The sequence below is a fragment of the Stomoxys calcitrans genome, chromosome 5 (assembly GCF_963082655.1).
Source record: "Stomoxys calcitrans chromosome 5, idStoCalc2.1, whole genome shotgun sequence".
Lineage (NCBI taxonomy): Eukaryota > Metazoa > Arthropoda > Insecta > Diptera > Muscidae > Stomoxys > Stomoxys calcitrans.
The window spans coordinates 112,740,481-112,760,912 of NC_081556.1; the positions used below are offsets into that span (position 1 = coordinate 112,740,481).

General features: G+C 39.7%; 1 protein-coding gene across 1 annotated transcript in view; it reads right to left on the reverse strand.

Annotated features, from left to right (window-relative positions):
• The window catches only part of LOC106092119 (5-hydroxytryptamine receptor 2A), a 176,263-nt gene that overhangs the window by 102,649 nt on the left and 53,182 nt on the right, over nucleotides 1–20,432 (reverse strand). Inside the window, exons 3-6 of the mRNA XM_059369912.1 lie at nucleotides 17,095–17,228; nucleotides 11,545–11,654; nucleotides 4,663–4,721; nucleotides 1,894–1,997 (exon numbers count right to left, since the gene is read on the reverse strand). Coding sequence (XP_059225895.1) covers nucleotides 1,894–1,997; nucleotides 4,663–4,721; nucleotides 11,545–11,654; nucleotides 17,095–17,228 — 407 coding nt within the window. The remainder of the gene's footprint in view (nucleotides 1–1,893; nucleotides 1,998–4,662; nucleotides 4,722–11,544; nucleotides 11,655–17,094; nucleotides 17,229–20,432) is intronic.

Below are 20,432 nucleotides of genomic sequence, written 5' to 3' on the forward strand. Positions count from 1 at the left end.
ATAGCTGTCATATATGTTTATCGCCAGATTTTCACCCCAAGAGCCGTTGCAAGCGCTTAATTTGACCAATCTTGCCAAAAACTTTGCACCAGGCTTTCCTCGACGTCTACCACATTATCTAAGAAGTTTGCTTGAAATCGGTTCAGACTTAGATATAGCTCCCATATATATTGGATAGCCCAAAAAGTAATTGCGGATTTTTTAAAAGAAAGTGAATGTATTTTTAATAAATCTAAGAATAAACTTTAATCAAATATGCTTTTTTTACACTTTTTTTCTAAAGCAAGCTAAAAGTAACAGCTGATAACTGACAGAAGAAAGAATGCAGTTACAAAGTCACAAGCTGTGAAAAAATTTGTCAACGCCGACTATAAGAAAAATCCGCAATTACTTTTTGGGCAACCAATATGTTCGTCAGATTTTGGGTAATTTGCAGTTATTACAGTTTAGTAGTTATTACAGTTTGAACATATTTTTGCTCCCCGAGGTCCATCAAAATCGGTTCAGAATTGGATATAGCTCCCACACACTTGTACTTATAGGGTAGGTGTAGGGTATTATACAGTCGGCAACGCCCGCCTTTTGCCCTTCCTTACTGGTTTTTAAGTTGTGCTCCTTTTCAACCCCATTACAAAAGTTGCCCATTTTCAGAGAATTGGATTTCATTTAACTAACATTGATGTGAAGGCATACTTGTTTAGTTCAATTAACTGTGGCTGTCCTTGCGGAAAGGTATCATGGAAACAATTACACTTCACTTGGCAGCTTGGAGCTTGATTAGACAATTTTAAGTTAATTCCTATCATTGAAAATTTACTTGCCTTTCATTCACAATTATTTCGGTGCATTCATGTGTGCTGACATTCAAAGTAATCAATTGAAAGCAAATTAGTTTAACAATGTCTATGTTATTACAACCGTAATGCCATTACTAGGGATTCAATGGTGGGCAGGGGAGCACTGTCAATACAAAGTGATTTTATTGATATTTTGAATTAATGAGCATGCTTGTAAGTTTAGGGGAGGAAGTATGGCGAACAATTTTACTTAATAAAGTAACAAAAATATGTAAAAAGTTATTAAGTTCATCCGGGCTGAACTTTGGATACCCACCACCTCATGTGTATATATTAACCCCATTTCGACAAAATCTGGTGAAAATTACCATTTGTGAACCTATAGCAGCTTTATCGAAATATGGTCCGATCTAAGCCAAACCCAGCAAGGACGTTGAGGGTCACTGTTAGAAAATGCAGCGGACTCTATGGGTAAATTCCAATTAAGATTACCTTCTCTATCATTTCAGCTGCTGCATCTACCTCAAGAAAGCAAAGCTTCAAATTGAAATTGTGGATGAAATCATTGAGCACAGCCCTGCGAGCTTTTTCGTACATAAAAATTGTCCGCTTTGAGGCAGTAGATTAAGCGGCACGAAGGGTAACAATTTGTAAATTTTGCCCATGCACATTCCACTAAGGAACAGGGGCAAACTTCGCACCTATCAATGAGTGCAGTCCGATTCAAGTTTTAAGCTCAATGATAAGGGGCCTCCAATTTATAGCCGAGTCCGAAAGGCGTGCCGCAGTGCGACACCTCTTCGAAGGGAAGTTTTACATGGCATACAATGATAAGGGGCCTCCAATTTATAGCCGAGTCCGAAAGGCGTGCCGCAGTGCGACACCTCTTCGAAGAGAAGTTTTACATGGCATAGTACCTCACAAATGTTGCCAGCATTAGGAGGGGAAAACCACCGCTGAAAATTTTTTCTGATGGTCTCGCCAGGATTCGAACCCATGCGTTCAGCGTCATAGGCGGACATGCTAACCCCAGCGCTACGGTGGCCTCCGGCACGAAGGGTAGAATACGAAAAAGATGCTGAAATAATGCAATAACATTAACTTCGTACTTTTCAGGATGCGAAGTTAAGACACGCAGTTGCGTCAATTCATTCTGCGCGGCAAAGAGCTCGGCGTATTGGCCCTCCGGAGTAGTGCGGCCTGAATGGGAAAGCCAAGACGAGTTATGGACATTAAAATCACCAGCGACAACGATTTCACTGTCCGGAAAATGCTCCAAAATTTTCGCTCGGAAAGAGAGTCCATGCCATTAATGGAAGCCTCCCCCTCCATGTTTGGGCTTCTATATAAAAATCTGAAATTCTGGATCCTGTGAGTCCAGGTGTTGCCGTATTTGGAACACTAATTCGTAAAGGACATATATCACAAGACCTCTGCGAGAAATAAATAAGAGTTGGTGTTATTCCCAGAAACGTGAAAATCCATGGGATCCGAAATACCCAGAAACGTGACAGTCCATGGGATCTGCATCCTCACGCACCTGTGTCTCACATAGAGCTAGTACACCAGGGCGATGGTAATGAATGTGCGAATGCACTGCAAAGAAATTAGATCTCAAGCCTGTGGACGAAAGGTATTTCGAACCCATCCAACAAACTGTCATGTCAAGTCAACATGGGGGCGGACCCTCCCCCTCCCCCTTACCCTAATTTTCTAATTTTCAGAAACGCCAGATGTCGGAGATCGTGCGATCTGCCCCTCCCTAAAACCTACCAAACGTATATTTAGATCAATCACGACACTATGGGACTCAAATGAAAGGTATTTGGGGTAAGAAAACGTATCTGATATCCAATTGTCGGACCAAGTGTAGGGGGACCACCCCAACCCCCAAAACACCCCTAAATCGGACATATTTACTGACCATGGCAATATGGTCGGGGGTCCACCCCTTCACCAAACAGGATTTATTAGTGACCAATGATATGGGGCTTAAATAAAAGGTATTTGTGTGCAGAATACGAATGTGATATCCAAATATAAGAGCAAGTGTTGGGGGGGGCCGCCTCTCCCCAAAAACATCCCCCAAAGGGGACAAATGTACGACCATAGCAATATGGGTCTCAAATGAAAGGTCTTTGGGAGTAAAGCACGAATCTGGTATCAATATTCGGGAAAAGTGCTTTGGGGGCCACCCCGACCCCACAACACCACCACCAAATAGGAAGTATTTGCTGACTATTGCAATAAGAGACTGAAATAAGAGGGTTTTTAGAGTAGAACACGAATCCGATATACATTTTCAAGGCCAACTCACTGAGTGGCCGCCCATCCCCCAAGCCGGTCATGTTTGCCAACTATGGAAATATGGGGCTCAAATTAAAGGTATTTGGGAGTAGACCATGTATCTGATATCAACATTCGAGACCAACTGTCTAGAGAACGTCCCACCGACATAGCACCCCCGAATAGGACGTCTTTGCTCACCAAGACAATTTGCGTCTTAAATAGAGTGGGACTAGATATTTATAGTTTTTAGGGCCAATACCCCAAACCGGACATATTTGCTGTATTGGGGGGGGTAGGGCAAGAATAGATACCCATTTTGATACCCAATATGAGAATAGAGCATGTTGCTGATATATTTAACGGGCTTAGTGTTTGGGGGACCACCCCTATACCCAAAACACCCCTAAATCGGGCATATTTACTGACCATGAAAGTGTTGAGCTTAAATGAAAGGTATTGAGGGGTAGAGCAAGAATTGATACCCATTTTCGGGACCAATTTTCTGGGGGTCTACCTCTTTCCCAAAATACCCTACAAACAGCAATTTTTTAGTGACCATCGTAATATGGGGCTCAAATTAAAGGTATTTGGGAGTAGAATACCAATTTGATATCCAAATTTAGGACCATGTATTTAGGGCATCACCCCTTCCCCAAAACACCCCCAAAGGGTTAACATTTTTCGACCATGCCAATATGTGGCTCAAATGAAAGGTATTTGAGATTAGAAAACGAATTTGATAACCAGTTTCGGGGTCATGTGTTTGGGGGACGTCTCATCCTGTAAACTCCCCTTAAACCAATGGCAATATGGGATTTAAAAAATGGTATTTGAGAGAAGAGTATGATGCTGATATTCTTTCAGGCCCAAGTGTCTGGGGGAACACCTCACTCACCCCCGAAAATACCCCTAAATCAGACATCATAAAAATATCGGGCTGAAATGAAGTATTTTAAGAATGGAGTACACCTTACATCCAGACCAATAAAGATCATATGGGATTCAGATAAAGGCGCTTATATTGTTAATCTGTTAGTCAAGTTTGCATGGTATTTCACTAAAAGATCTTTAATTGTCGAAAATAAATATTCAGAGGAAACTTTTGTTCCATGTAAAGTAAAACAAGGCTCAGCGGAGCGGGCCCGGTTCCGCTAGTTTTATACAAACTCCAAAAATTTATCATTTCACAACTTTAAGCGACTTAATATTGCTAAATTGTTGATATAAAACAATAAATGGCTAATAATTCTAGTTTTCTATTGAAATAACTTCATCTACGAGTATGCATAACATTTAAATAACCTTTAAACAAGTTCTCCACTAATAACTTTCTCTCTAATATTTCTAGTTTGTAAATGTTAGTGTGTGTGCGTGTGTGTGTGTTCGAAGCATACCACATTCATGACTACAATTTCCCATGAATTTTCCTTCTAACCATCTGTAGCCATAGATGTGTTTGCTTGTAGGCGATAAGGAGCAATTAAAACACTTTACTTTAATTACGGAAACACATTGCATTACCACTTAATGGCTATTGGCTATTCTGGGAAATAGTCCCACTAGTTTTGTCTCTTACTCTCTTCCTGCTGCTCCTTCTTCTCCCCCTTTTTTTGTGCCTTTTGGTTATAAATGTCCCTATCGTTAGAAACACTCGTTGTAGGCTACATATGAACGAGCCATCATAGAAGTTTGCCTACATTATTTGTGTTTTAAATTGAACATAAAATTATAATAACAGCAACAACAACAACAACAACAACAACAATTATGCATAGTTTGTAGTAGCAATAATTTTTATGACATTCATGCAATTTTGTTAAATTTCAAGGATCTAATAAAATTATGAGTACATCTGTTGTCTAGCATGGCATCATGTAACTATGCCATACGTTTGAGGGCTTTGCTCGCATGTCCTTCAGATAAGGGTGGACCAAAGGACACAAGCAATTATTAAAAAAAAGCGAAGCCTTGATGTAACCATATATGAATGAAAATAAAATTTATTAAAATTTGGGTATGTAAAACGAAATGGGTATAGAACACATTGGGTGTCGAAGGATATTTTCAACACCACCACCGATGATATTAAAAATTTGTTTTTATACCCACCACCGAAGGATGGACCGATCTAGACATGTCCGTCCGTCTGTCTGTTGAAATCACGCTACAGTCTTAAAAAATAGAGATATTGAGCTGAAACTTTGCACAGAATCTTTTTTTGTCCATAAGCGGGCAAAGTTCGAAGATGGGCTACATTGGACTATATCATGATATAGCCCCCAAATAGACCGATCTGCCGATTTAGGATCTAAGACCCATAAAAGCCATATTTATCATCAGATTTTGCTGGAATTTGGGACAGTGAGTTGCGTTAGGCCTTTCGACATCCTTTGTCAATTTGGTTCAGATCGGTCCAGATTTGGATATAGCTGCCATATAGACCGATCCTCCGATTTAGGGTCTTAGGCCCATAAAAGCCACATTTATTATCCGATTTTGCTGAAATTTGGGACAGTGAGTTGTATTAGGCCCTTCGACATCCTTTGTCAATTTGGTTCAGACCGGTGCAGCTTTGGATATAGCTGCCATATAGACCGATCCGCCGATTTAGGGTCTTAGACCCATAAAAGCCATATTTAGTGTCCGATTTTGCTGAAATTTGAGACAGTGAGTTGTATTAGGCCCTTCGGCATTCTTTGTCAATTTGGCTCAGATCGGTTCAGATTTGGATATAGCTGCCATACAGACCGATCCTTCGATTTAGGGTCTTAGGCCCATAAAAGCCACATTTATTTTCCAATTTTGCTGAAATTCGGGACAGTGAGTTGTGTTAGGCTCTTCAACATCCTCTGTGAATTTGGTTCAGATCGGTTCAGATTTCGATATAGCTGCCATATAGACCGATCCTCCGATTTGGGGTGTTAGGCCCATAAAAGCCAGATTTATTATACGATTTTGCTGAAATTTGGGACAGTGAATTGTGTTAGGCACTTCGACATCCTTTGTCAATTTGGTTCAGATCGGTCCAGATTTGGAGATCCTCCGATTTGGGGTGTTAGGCCCATAAAAGCCAGATTTATTATACGATTTTACTGAAATTTGGGACAGTGAGTTGTGTTAGGCCCTTCGACATACTTTGTCAATTTGGCTCAGATCGGTTCAGATTTAGATATAGCTGCCATACAGACCGATCCTTCGATTTAGGGTTTTAGGCCCATAAAAGGCGCATTTATTATTCGATGTCGCCGAAATTTGGGACAGTGAGTTAAGTTAAGCCCCTTGACATACTTCTGCATTATCGCACAGATCGGTCCAGATTTGGATATAGCTGCCATATAGACCGATCTCTCGGTTTTAGGTTTTGTGGGCCATAAAAAGCGCATTTATTGTCCCATGTTGCCGAAATTTGGGACAAAGAGTTATGTTAAACCCCTCCTCATATATCTGCAATTTGGTCTAGATCGATCAAGATTTAAACATAGCTGCCATATGCACCGATCTCTCGATTTGAAGTCTTGGCCCCATAAAAGGCCTATTTTTAATGGCGGCCACCGCTGCGCAGAAGTTAGCATATTTGTGAGGTATCTAGCCATGCATCTCCATGAAGTGGAGACATCGGTACATCGTTGAGCTTTAACTTTAATCGGACTGCACTCTGAAAGAAGGGCGAAGTATCCCTTGTACCTTAATGGAAGCCAAAGAAGAAGGGCTTGCGATATGGCCGAGATAAACATATGTTGGAGATGATTGGACGAATTTTTGATTTCAGTTATAATTTCCCAAAAACACAGCTAAGACGTTTGGGGCATTACTCCACCCGAGCCTCGTACGAGAATATTCATTTGCCGAGCATCAATTTGGATTGTGAAGACTGCAAAATCGCCTTCTGCGTCCTCGTCGTCGGACTGAACTCTTTGTTTCTCGAAAAAGACAGGCTTAAATATATAAGTAGCAATGTTCGCAACCGAAGCAACTCTTCCAGGCATAGTTTTAAGTGTTTACCACGCACTTAGCTTGTCTCCGCACTTGGTTGCATCCCCACCCAGTTGCATCCGCGCCTAGTTCGCATCCGAGCTTGGCTCGCATCTGCGCCCAGTTGCATCCGCGGTTAGTTTGCATCCGCACTTAGCCTGCATTCACACTTTGCATGCATCCGCACTTAGCTTGTATCTACACTAAGCTAGCATCCGCCGCACATAGCCTGTATCCTCACTTAGTTTCATCCGCAACCCAGTTTCATCCGCGCTTAGTTCGCATCTGCACATAGCCTATATTCACACTATGCTTGCATCGTCACTTAGCTAGCATCCGCACCCAGTTCCATCCGCGCTTAGCTCGCATCTGCAATTTGATTACAAGAGTACATAGACTAACATACGGACATAGCTAAATCAAATCAGAAAGTGATTTTGAGTCGATCGGAATACTTATCAATGGGTCTATCTCTCTCCCTTGGGGGTGTTACAAACAAATGCACTAAGCTATAATACCCCGTACCACAGCAGTGTTGTAGGATATAAACATGGATGGACTGACTAATATATCCCAACTATATCCCTTTGTATCGCCAACAAACCAATGTCAAAAAGTTTTTAATAGTTCATTCATGCAATTTTCCCTTAGGCTATACACAATTATCCTAATTTATCATAATTTTTCTTTGAGGTATTGATAAAATCACCGTTTAGATGATAATCGAATTTTTGAACAATTTAAATGATGTCTTGATTGAATTATGACATGACATCAGAATTTGTTTAGTATATTGCGGTAATTGAGTTATGGACTTTGCGCGTGTGTGTGTGTACGAGAAGCTTATGCAATATATATGTACGTGTGTATTTGTGCTATAATGCCAACCACAATCGGCTAACTGAAACCAATCGACTGTAACGTAATGGAAAATTTGCGGTGACATGATAAATAATTAAAGCCTGATAATAATTTCAGTATTTCCATCTAATGACATTGACATTCTCCTTTGTCAGTTGGCACACAAACAGGTGGCATATTGAATGATAATTAAAAAGAAAAACAAAAAGACTCTATGAGGCACAAAAAAAAATATTGGTGTTTGATGGGTCTAATAGAACTTTGTGATTTGTTTGAAAAAAACTTTTGTATGATTCACTTTTGTTGTGTCATTTTCTAATATCGTGGCAGTAATTCCTTATTGCCTTAATACTAGCATGACATGGAATTTTTTTTTATTTCTACCAGCATGTTTCCAAAAGCTTTATTGCCTTTTGACTTTTAAATCTATACTTCCGCAATCACATGGCAAGGCATTTTATTTAATAATTGATTGCAGTGCTTTTTTTTTTTTGGTGTTATTGAAAGTAATATTAAGGAAATTGAAAATTTAGCAATGACATCTTCATAAAGTAGATGATTAATGATGTTTAAAAAACAAATATCGTAATCCATCAAGCATATGAGTTTCAACAGAAACACAAAATAAAGCAGAAATGCGAGGTATGTGTAAAAAGTTAACTCAAGGATAATAATAAGAAGAAGTAACAAAGAAGAGAGTACTAAGTTCGGCCGGGCCGAATCTTATATACCCTCCACCATGGATCGCATTTGTCGAGTTCTTTTCCCGGCATCTCTTCTTAGGCAAATAAGGATAAAAGAAAAGATTTGCTCTGCTATTAGAGCGATATCAAGATATGGTCCGGTTTGGACCACAATTAAATTATATGTTGGAGACCTGTGTAAAGTGTCAGCCCATTTCGAAAAAGAATTGCCCCCTTTGGGGCCTCAAGAAGTAAAATAGAGAGGTCGATTTATATGGGAGCTGTATCGGGCTATAGACCGATTCAGACCATAATAAACATGTATGTTGATGGTCATGAGAGGATCCGTCGTACAAAATTTCAGGCAAATTGGATGAGAATTGCGCTCTCTAGAGGCTCAAGAACTCAAGATCCCAGATCGGTTAATATGGCAGCTATATCAGAGTATAGACCGATTTTAACCATACTTGACACATTTGTTGGATATCATAAAAAAATCACGTCGTGCAAAATTTCATTTCAATCGGATAAGTTTTGAGCATTCTAAAAGCTCAAGCAGTCAAGACCCAAGATCGGTTTATATTGCAGCTATATAAGGGTATGGATTTGAACCTAACTCAGCACAGTTGTTGGAAGTCATAGCAAAACAAGTTTTGCAAAATTTTATTCCAATCGGATAAGTTTTGCGCATTCTAGAGGCTCAAGAAGTCAAGATCCAAGATCGGTTTATATGGCAGCTATATCAGGTTATTAACCGATTTGAACCTAACTTAGCACAGTTGTTGGAAGTCATAGCAAAACAAGTCTTGCAAAATTTTATTCCAATCGGATAAGTTTTGCGCATTCTAGAGGCTCAAGAAGTCAAGACCCATGATCGGTTTATATGGCAGCTATATCAGGTTATTAACCGATTTGAACCTAACTTAGCACAGTTGTTGGAAGTCATAGCAAAACAAGTCTTGCAAAATTTTATTCCAATCGAATAAGAATTGCGCCCTCTAGAGGCTCAAGAAGTCAAGACCCAAGATCGGTTTATATGGCAGCTATATCAAAACATGGACCGATTTGGACCATACTTAGTGCAGTTGTTGCAAGTGATATCAAAACATTATGTGCAAAATTTCAGTCAAATCGAACAAGAATTGCGCCCTCTAGAAGCTGAATAAGTCTAGACCCAAGATCGGTTTATATAGCAGCTATATCAGGTTATGTACCGATTTGAACCATACTTAGCACAGTAGTTGGAAGTCATAGCAAAAAACGTCGTACAAAATTTCAAGCAAATCGGATAATAATTGCGCCGTCTAGAGGCTCAAGAAGTCAAGATCCAAGATCGGTTTATATGGCAGCTATATCAGGTTATTGACCGATTTGAACCATACTTGGCACAATTGTTGGAAGTCATAGCAAAAAACGTCGTGCAAAATTTCATTCCAATCGGATAAGAATTGCGCCCTCTAGAGGCTCAAGAAGTCAAGACCCAAGATCGGTTTATATGGCAGCTATATCAGGTTATGGGCCGATTTGAACCATACTTCGTACAGTTGTTGGAAGTCATTGCAAAACACTATGTGCAAAATTTCAGTCAAATTAGATGAGAATTGCGCCCTATAGAGGCTCAAGAAGTCGAGACCCTAGATCGGTTTATATGGCAGCTATATCAAAACATGGACCGATATGGCCCATTTACAATACCAAGCGACCTACACTAATAAGAAGTATGTGTGTAAAATTTGAAGCGGTTAGCCTTACTCCTTCGGAAGTTAACGTGCTTTCGACAGACAGACAGACGGACGGACATGGCTATATCGACATAAAATCTCGCGACGATCAAGAATATATATACTTTATGGGGTCTCAGACGAATATTTCGAGTAGTTACAAACAGAATGACGAAATTAGTATACCCCCCATCCTATGGTGGAGGGTATAATAACGAAATTATGAATGCGTTATAAAAGCGAATGGTAGCAATCCGTTCTCTGGTATGTGTATTATAAAGCGGATTTCCATGTAATGGGACTCTGGGGCGTATACGTACCCGAATGGCATACCATGAAACACTCATACGCATAGATGTACACCGGCTATTGGGTTTCATAGAAAGTTTAAATGTTGTGTTTTAGACCGACAACTATTGGAGAGGGATATATATTCATTCAGTTTACAATACATCGAAGTATTGATTGAAGACCATACAAAGTATATTTATTTTTGATTGTCATTAAATTCAAAACGGATCCGTGTCTGTTCGTACGTCCTTATGTCATTTTTAATGACGACGAATCCCTCAAAAGTATATGAATATATTCAGCTGAAATTTTGCCCATGCGGGGCAAATCGGATCAAATTGGAATAAACGTTCTCAATGAAGAATCTGGAATCAATTACTTCACACTTTTACAGAAAGAAAACGTTTTGTTTAGTTAAATGTCGATTGTTGTAAAATTGGTTCATCAAGGTTACCCATGTTACAGTTTAAAAATCATAAATCATAACTTAGTGGCCTAACTGCCAGTTTTTGTGGCCGCCATTCAATAATGGGTATGTTGACTTTTCTTTGCCACCGTTGCTTATCATGACTCACACCACAGCCACAGGCAGACCATAGCCTCCGGTTGGGTATTAAACCCCGGCGCACTGATAATCCAAGTACGCTACCAAGTACGCTACCAAATCAGCGCTCAGCAATGCATAATAAATACAGTTGCTATAAATTGTTTCGAAACCCAAATATGGGTATAATTAAAAAAGTGTGTCTTTTAACCCTTGTTGATAAACAAAGTAGTACAAATAATTTCTGACATATGTTCAGTAAAATAAATTGCAAGTTATTTTAAATAAAAGCAAAAAAAAAAAAACTCTTGAATACCTGACGAAAAAGCATTGCAACTTTTTTTTCATTTCACACATCAATGACAATTACTTTGTTATGAACTTACCTATCAACAGCAATGGCCACCAAATGCAATATCGATGCCGTGCAACATAAAACATCAATGGATGTCCATATGTCACACAATTCCGGTCCCAATATCCATCCTTGACTTATCTTTTGTTTGTATGGGGTTTTTTTTTTCATTTATTTCACAGCATCCCAACAGAGTTAATTACATTGCAAAGAAAATGGAAAAGAAAAAAGTGAGAGAGAAAAAAAAATTATTCAAAAGTCGAAAGTAATTATATTGCAGTCAGAAGTTGATTAACTCTCATATCACCGAAAATAATCGGCAAATTAATTTTTTAACAAAAAATACTTTTTTTTTTTGTTTTTGTTCATAATAACCGCTGCTGGTTGGAAAGAAACAAAGAAAGATTTTTCTAAAGGCAACCTGTAAGAAACCTTTCTCCTTGTATGAGGCAAAAATCAAAACCAAAAAAATCTTAGAGACAAAATTTCTGTACCTAATTTTAAATTTGATTTCATCCAGCCAGTGGTCTAAAAAGCTTAAAAGCGTGCTAAGTTCGGCCGGGCCGAATTTTATATACCCTCCACTATGGATCGCATTTTTCAAATTCGTTGAATGACTTTTTCAAATATTTTTGAGCTATGTCAAGTAATTCACAACAGCCTCGAACATCGCACCTTGTATCAAGGAAAACACAGTGTCCGTAGCCAGTGGTCGCAGCAATCTGACTAGCCATAATGTTCAGAGGCATTAGATGTAGTACTAAATTCAGTGCATCAGATGGTGTCGTCCTCAGTGCGGTTGCGATGCAAAAACCAGCCATCCTGTCGCGTTCTCTCTCTCTCTCTAGTCTTTGGTCTGCTCGTCCTTGTCTTCAGTCGGGGCATGGGTGCAAATAAAGCTGACGTTGAAAAATTTGGTTTTTTACGAAATGTGGCAAGTCTCTCATCCTCCGGAGTAAAGCTGGAGACAAGGTGTTTCAGTCTCCGACTAACATCTAAAATTCATAGCCATGGCAATTCTAGTTTGTATAGTTCGTCACCGTTTGGTGTTGTTATGACACTATTCTCGGTCCATTACACTTCCTCTAAGGCGGTAATATCTGCCTTGTACTTCTCTAATACATCCACCAGCGTGTATACTGCACCTTCTCTATAGAGAATGCGGACATTCCAGATGCAGATCCGCAGATCATGGTCCGTTTTTCCTTTGCGTGAGTTGTCAACTTTAGGGAAGTCCGTTGTTAGTATTATTTTATTTCTCAGAGTAATTCTTATAATTTTTGGGGAGGCTGGTTATTTGCCACAACCGTAAGGGTTATGTAAGATCGCAAATGTATCCTTCTATATGGGAGCCGCTTGCTCCAAGATCGGACGCTCGCTTCCAGCCGCCCATAACCCGTAAACAGACGCTGTTGTTGGCCATTGGTTATTTGAAGGCGCCAATAACTCGCCTTGTCATTTCGAGTATCATTGGCACTCAGTATTGAGAGTCCGTGCCAACTGACCCTTCACTGAGACGACTTTCCTTTCGAAATAGCTAACTGCTCGCGGCCGCATCTTCAGGTACTCTGCATGCAAACGAAGCTTTCCACTATTGGCAACCTGTGGACACATCTGGTAGCCTAAGGCTAAGCTTCCCGTGATGAACGCTACACAAGGTGGAGCTAAAAGTTTCAGCACATGTGGTGCGCACAGTTATTCCATGTCGGCCGGGAGCTATATCAGGTTAGATATAGCTAGAATGTAGGGACGGTGAAAATGAATATGCCCTTTAACTAAGTTCACCGATGGTGGCGGGTTCTTAAAATTCGGCCTGGCAGAACATAGCAGGTGTTTGCTTGTTTTTATTGGGTTGCCCAAAAAGTAATTGCGGATTTTTCATATAGTCGGCGTTGACAAATTTTTCCACAGCTTGTGACTCTGTAATTGCATTCTTTCTTCTGTCAGTTATCAGCTGTAGCTTTTAGCTTGCTTTAGAAAAATAGTGTGAAAAAAGTATATTTGATTGAAGTTCATTCTAAGCCTTAATAAAATGCATTTACTTTCTTTTAAAAAATCCGCAATTACATTTTGGGCAACCCAATAGTAACTAAGTTATGAACAAAAATCTTTACGTCCTTTCTGAGGTCCTTTACGGTTGACTCGGTAGGCACTCTCTATGTCAATAAAGGCAACGTTCACACCGAGATAGCATTTTAATGTAACCGCATAGGTCATGTAGAGCTGTTTCAGTTGACTCGCCTTTGTTATAGGCGTTCTGCTTTCAAGGCAAGGGATCTGATTTTAGGAATCGTCGCCCTACGATATGTATGTATCAACCTTTGTAGAGTTTGCTATTCAATTGCTATTACATTATCTGATATTGGGGATCTAAAGGGGTAGTAAATGTTGATTTCAGAGCTAATTCTCAACTAGGATACAATTCCATTGGCAATTCCCCATAAATAAATATCATAACAAACCTCCTTCAGCGCTACGGAGACTTTCCCGGAGGTAGTGCTTACTCACTATACATTGTCCATATATTATCTGATTTCTGTTTAAACCACACCGCAATAGGTGTGTTGACTAGCAATTTACAATACTTCACTTCACTTAAAACAAGTAAAGTAAGTAAAAAGGCGTTAAGTTCGGCCGGGCCGAACTTTGGACACCCACCACCTCGGATATATACGTAAACCACCTTTCGTCAAAATCTGGTGAAAAATGCATACCTTATGCCCCATAGCAGCTAAATCGAAATATATTCCGATTTGGATCAAATACTAGTATGTACAAGTCATTGTTCAATGGTGTATAACAAAATTTTGATAATTTTAGTAGCTATATCTAAACATAAATTGATCTGAACCATATAGACACGAATGTCGAAAAGCCTAACATAAGTCACTGTATCAAATTTCAGTGAAATCGGATTATAAATGCGCCTTTTATGTGGCTAAAAACTTAGACCGAGAGATCAGTCTATATGGCAGTTATATCCAAATCTGAGCCGATCTAGGCTAAATTGAAGGAGGAAGTCGATTTACCTAATACAACTCACTGTCCCAAATTTCGGCGAAATCGTGCAAAAAATGCGCCTTTTATGGCCCCAAAACCTTAGATCGAGAGATCGGTCTATATGGCAGCTATATGCAAATCTTGATCGATCTGAGCCAAATTGCAGAAGTATGTCGAGGGGCTTAACTTAACTCATTGTCCCAAATTTCGGCGACATCGGACAATAAATGCGACTTTCATGAGTCCAAAGTCTTAAATCGAGAGATCGGTCTATAAGGCAGCTATGTTAAAATCTGGACCGATCTGAGCCAAATTGAAGAAGAATGTCAAGGGGCTTCATATAACTCACTGTCCCAAATTTCGGCGACATCGGACAATAATTACGCCTTTTATGGGCTCAAAACCTTAAATCGAAAGATTGGTCTATATGGCAGCTATATCCAAATCTGAACCAATCTGAGCCAAGTTATAGAAGAATGTCGAGGGGCTTAATATAACTCACTGTCCCAAATTTCGGCGACATCGGACAATAATTACGCCTTTTATGAGCCCAGAGCCTTAAATCGAAAGATCGGTCTATATGGCAGCTATATGCAAATCTTGATCGATCTGAGCCAAATTGCAGAAGTATGTCGAGGGGCTTAACTTAACTCACTATCCCAAATTTCGGCGACATCGGACAATAAATGCGCCTTTCATGAGTCCAAAGTCTTAAATCGAGAGATCGGTCTATAAGGCAGCTATGTTAAAATCTGGACCGATCTGAGCCAAATTGAAGAAGAATGTCGAGGGGCTTCATATAACTCACTGTCCCAAATTTCGGCGACATCGGACAATAATTACGCCTTTTATGGGCTCAAAACCTTAAATCGAAAGATTGGTCTATATGGCAGCTATATCCAAATCTGAACCAATCTGAGCCAAGTTATAGAAGAATGTCGAGGGGCTTAATATAACTCACTGTCCCAAATTTCGGCGACATCGGACAATAATTACGCCTTTTATGAGCCCAGAGCCTTAAATCGAAAGATCGGTCTATATGGCAGCTATATGCAAATCTTGATCGATCTGAGCCAAATTGCAGAAGTATGTCGAGGGGCTTAACTTAACTCACTGTCCCAAATTTCGGCGAAATCGGACAATAAATGCGCCTTTTATGGGCTCAAACCCTTAAATCGAATAATCGGTTTATATGGCAGCTATATCAAAATCTAGACCGATCTGAGCCAAATTAAAGAAGGATATTGCACATCCTAACACAACTCACGGTCCCAAATTTCAGCGAAATCGGAGAATAAATGCGCCTTTTATGGGCCAAAAGCCTTAAATCGAGAGATCGGTCTATATGGCAGCTATATCCAAATCCGGACCGATCTGTGCCATATTGCAAAAGTATGTCGAGGGGCTTAATTTAACTCACTGTCTCGAATTTCGGAGACATAGGACAATAATTGCACCTTCTATGGGCCCAAAGCCATAAATCGAGAGATCGGTCTATATGGCAGCCATATCCAAATCTGGACTGATCTGAGCCAAATTGAAGAAGGATGTTGAACTTCCTAACACTACTCACTGTCCCGAATTTTGGCGAAATAAATGCGCCTTTTATGGACTCAAAACCTTAAATCGAAAGATCGGTCTATATGGCAGCTATATTCAAATCTGGACCGATTTGAGCCAAATTAAAGAAGGATGTTGAACTTCCTCACACAACTCAATGTCTCAAATTTCAGCGAAATCGGACAATAAATGCGCCTTTTATAGCCCCAAAACCTGAAATCGAGAGATCGGTCTATATGGCAGCTATATCCAAATCTGGACCGATCTATGACATATTGCAAAATAATGTCGAGGGACTTAATTCAACTCACTCTCCCAAATTTCGGCGACATAGGACTATAATTGCGCTTTTAATGGGCCCAAAACCTTAAATCGAGAGATCGGTCTATATGGAAGCTATATCCAAATCTAAACCGATCTAAGCCAAATTAAAGAAGAATATTTAGGAACATAACGGAACTCACTGTTCCAAATTTCAGTAAAATCGGATAATAAATGTGGCTTTGATGGGCCTAAGACCCTAAATGGGCGGATCGGTCTATATGGCAGCTATATCCAAACCTGGACCAATCTGGGCCAAATTGAAGAAGGATGTCGAAAGCCCTAACATAACTCACTGTCCCAAATTTCAGCAAAATCGGATAATAAATGTGGCTTTTATGGGCCTAAGACCCTAAATCGGCGGATCGGTCTATATGGGGGCTATATCAAGATATACGGACGGACATGTCTAAATCGTCTTAGATTTTAACGCTGATCAGAAATATGTATTCTTTCTAGGAAATGGATATTTCGATGTGTTGCAAACGGAATGACAAATGAATATACCCCCCTCCTTCGGTGGTGGGTATAAAAATTTCCAAGGTAAATCAGTTTTATCCTGGAAATTCCCTTTAAATATTGATGGTGAAAAAGGTTCAGCTTTTCTTCCCCCGTATTCATTTCTACAACTACATACATATTTCCTTGGTCTAGATTTCAGTTAGTCAAGAAACCAACAAACTATTCATATCGTACTCACCTCATAAACGGCACCCAATGGCATTACAAGGCATGCTACAAACAAATCTGCAACGGCCAACGATGCTACCAAGTAATTAGCAACATTCTGCAAATGTCGCTCCAGAATGATGGCGGCTATCACAAAAACATTGCCTGTTGCAGTCGAATACACACAGAGGCATTCACAAACACACACACACACATGCACAAATGAGCAATGTGTGTAGGACAAGTTGTGAGTATGCAATGCGAAATTCATTCATTTATCCATAATCGTCATCATGACCATCATCATCATTATTTGGTAGTGTTTGTAATTTTGATATTTTGTGTGTGTGTGTGTGTGAGTGAGAGTATGTATGCCAGTGCATTGGTAATTGTTCATTCATGCATTTGTCGTTATACGAGCGTGGACATTGAGCAAGATATCGTTTGGCAGCAGAACACCATGTGGAGCACAGAGAATGATGACAAGGACGACAACGACGATGACAAGGGCAAAGAGTACAAAGAAAATATTTGTGCATAGCCCACAATAACATTGTAGGAGTTGTAGATGTCGCAAGCAAACGAGTTGAATCGGAGACAGTATACAGAAGGCGGCGAGTAGTAAAGGCAAAGATCCGTTTATGTATGCCATGATGTCAACACAAACATCCATAGGTTTGGTTAATGTAGTATTCCATTTGTTGCAGTCAATGTTCATATTGTCACACATCCAAGGCGATTATGTTCATTACACAGCGCACACACATCACACAGGCATACACATCAATACACACGTGGTGATAATTGAAGTTTTCGGGCGAACAAAGTTTTCACCAATTCAACAGATGTCATCAAAATGCACAAATGTAGCAGCAAAGAAAGGTGCAATGATGTATGTGTGTGTGTGTGTCCAATTATGCAGCACATCCGGTTGTAGTAAATTCGGGGACCGAAAAAGAAAGGAAGAGAAAAATAAACATTGTAAGAAAAAAATTTTATTTTTATTTATTTATTTTAACTATACACATAGTCATGTATATATAAGCGAAATCTATGTTCTATGTCATCGAATTCTCAATGAGCAAAGGACGAGCAAAAAACCCTTAAGTTTGTACTCATACAGCCTACGGAATGTGTCACGTTTTTAATTTTCCAGTTCAAAGAATATTTTAGTTTCTTGTGACTTTTTATTTTATTTTTCGAGCAAAAACGAAAACATATTAAAGCTTCCCAATGGGCTTTGAGTTTCAAGTAGTTAAATATCGCACCGTGGGATAGAACAAATAAACAAGTGAAAATGCATAAATAAAAGTATCCTTTGAGACTTCCTTAACCAAGAGTCGAATGCCCCACACTATGGTTGGTGTAGTGGCTTTACTTTTCCATTGCAAAAATCTTATCGATCATTAAGCTCGTCTCTAAAGAGAAATACAATGAAAACAAGTAAAAGCGTGCTAAGTTCGGCCGGGCCGAATCTTATATACCCTCCACCATGGATCGCATTTGTCGAGTTCTTTTCCTGGCATCTCTTCTTAGGCAATAAAAGGATATAAGAAAATATTTGCTCTGCTAATAGAGCGATTTGCAGATATGGTCCGGTTTGGACCACAAGTAAAATAAATGATGGAGACTTGTGAAAAATGTCAGCCAATTCGAAAAAGAATTGCGCCCTTTGGGGGCTCAAGAAGTAAAATAGAGAGAACGATTTATATGGGAGCTGTATCAAGCTATTGATCATTTCAGACCATATTAAACACGTATGTTGAACGTCATGAGAGAAGACGTTGTACAAAATTTCTGCCAACTCCGATAATAATTGCGACCTCTAGAGGCTCAAGAAGTCAAGACCCAAGATCGGTTTATATGGCAGCTATGTCAGGTTATGAACCGATTTGAACCATACCTTGCACAGTTGTTGGATATCATAACAAAACACGCCGTGCAAAATTTCAACCAAATCGGATAGGAATTGCGCCCTCTAGAAGCTCAAGTCAAGTCCCCAGATCTGTTTATATGACAGCTATATCAGGTTATAGACCAATTTAAACCATACTTGGCACAGTTGTTGAAAATCTTAACAAAACACGTCGTGCAAAATTTCACTCCAATCGGATGAGAATTGCGCACTCTAGAGGCTCAAGAAGTCAAGACCCCAGATCGGTTTATATGGCAGCTATATCAGGTTATAGACCGATTTGGGCCATACTTCGCACAGATGTTGGATATCATAACAAAACAAGTCGTGCAAAATTTCATTCCAATCGGATAAGAATTGCGCCCTCTAGAGGCTCAAGAAGTCAAGACCCAAGATCGGTTTATATGGCAGCTATATCAGGTTATGGGCCGATTTGAACCATACTTGGCAAAGTTGTTAGATATCTTAACAAAACACGTCGTTCAAAACTTAATTCCAATCGGATAATAATTGCGACCTCTAGAGGCTCAAGAAATCAGGATCCCAGATCGGTTTATTTGACAGCTTTATCAGGTTACGAACCGATTTGAACCATACTTGGCAAAGTTGTTAGATATCTTAACAAAACACGTCGTGCAAAATTTCATACCAATCGCATAAGAATTACGCACTCTAGAGGCTCAAGAAGTCAAGACCCAAGATCGGTTTGTATGACAGCTATATCAGGTTAGGGACCGATTTGAACCATACTTGACACAGTTGTTGGGTTTCATAGCAAAACACGTCGTGCAAACTTTCATCCCAATCGGATAAGAATTGCGCACTCTAGAGGCTCAAGAAGTCAAGACCCAAGATCGGTTTATATGGCAGCCATATCAAAACATGGACCGATATGGTCCATTTACAATACCAACCGACCTACACTAATAAGAAGTATTTGTGCAAAATTTCAAGCGGCTAGCTTTACTCCTTCGGAAGTTAGCGTGCTTTCGACAGACAGACGGATGGACGGACAGACGGACGGACGGACAGACGGACGGACATGGCTAGAATAGAGGGATCGATTTATATGGGAGCTGTATCGGGCTATAGACCGATTCACACCATAATAAACACGTATGTTGATGGTCATGAGAGGATCCGTCGTACAAAATTTCAGGCAACTCGGATAAAAATTGCGCCCTCTAGCGGCTCAAGTAGTCAAGACCCAAAATCAGTTTATATGGCAGCTATATCAGGTTATGGACCGATTTGGACCATACTTCGCATAGTTGTTGGATATTATAACAAAACACGTCGTGCAAAATTTCATTCCAATCGCATAAGAATTGCGCACTCTTGAGGCTCAAGAAGTCAAAACCCAAGATCGGTTTATATGACAGTTATATCAGGTTATGGACCGATTAAAACCATACTTGGCACAGTTGTTGGATATCATAAAAAAACACTTCGTG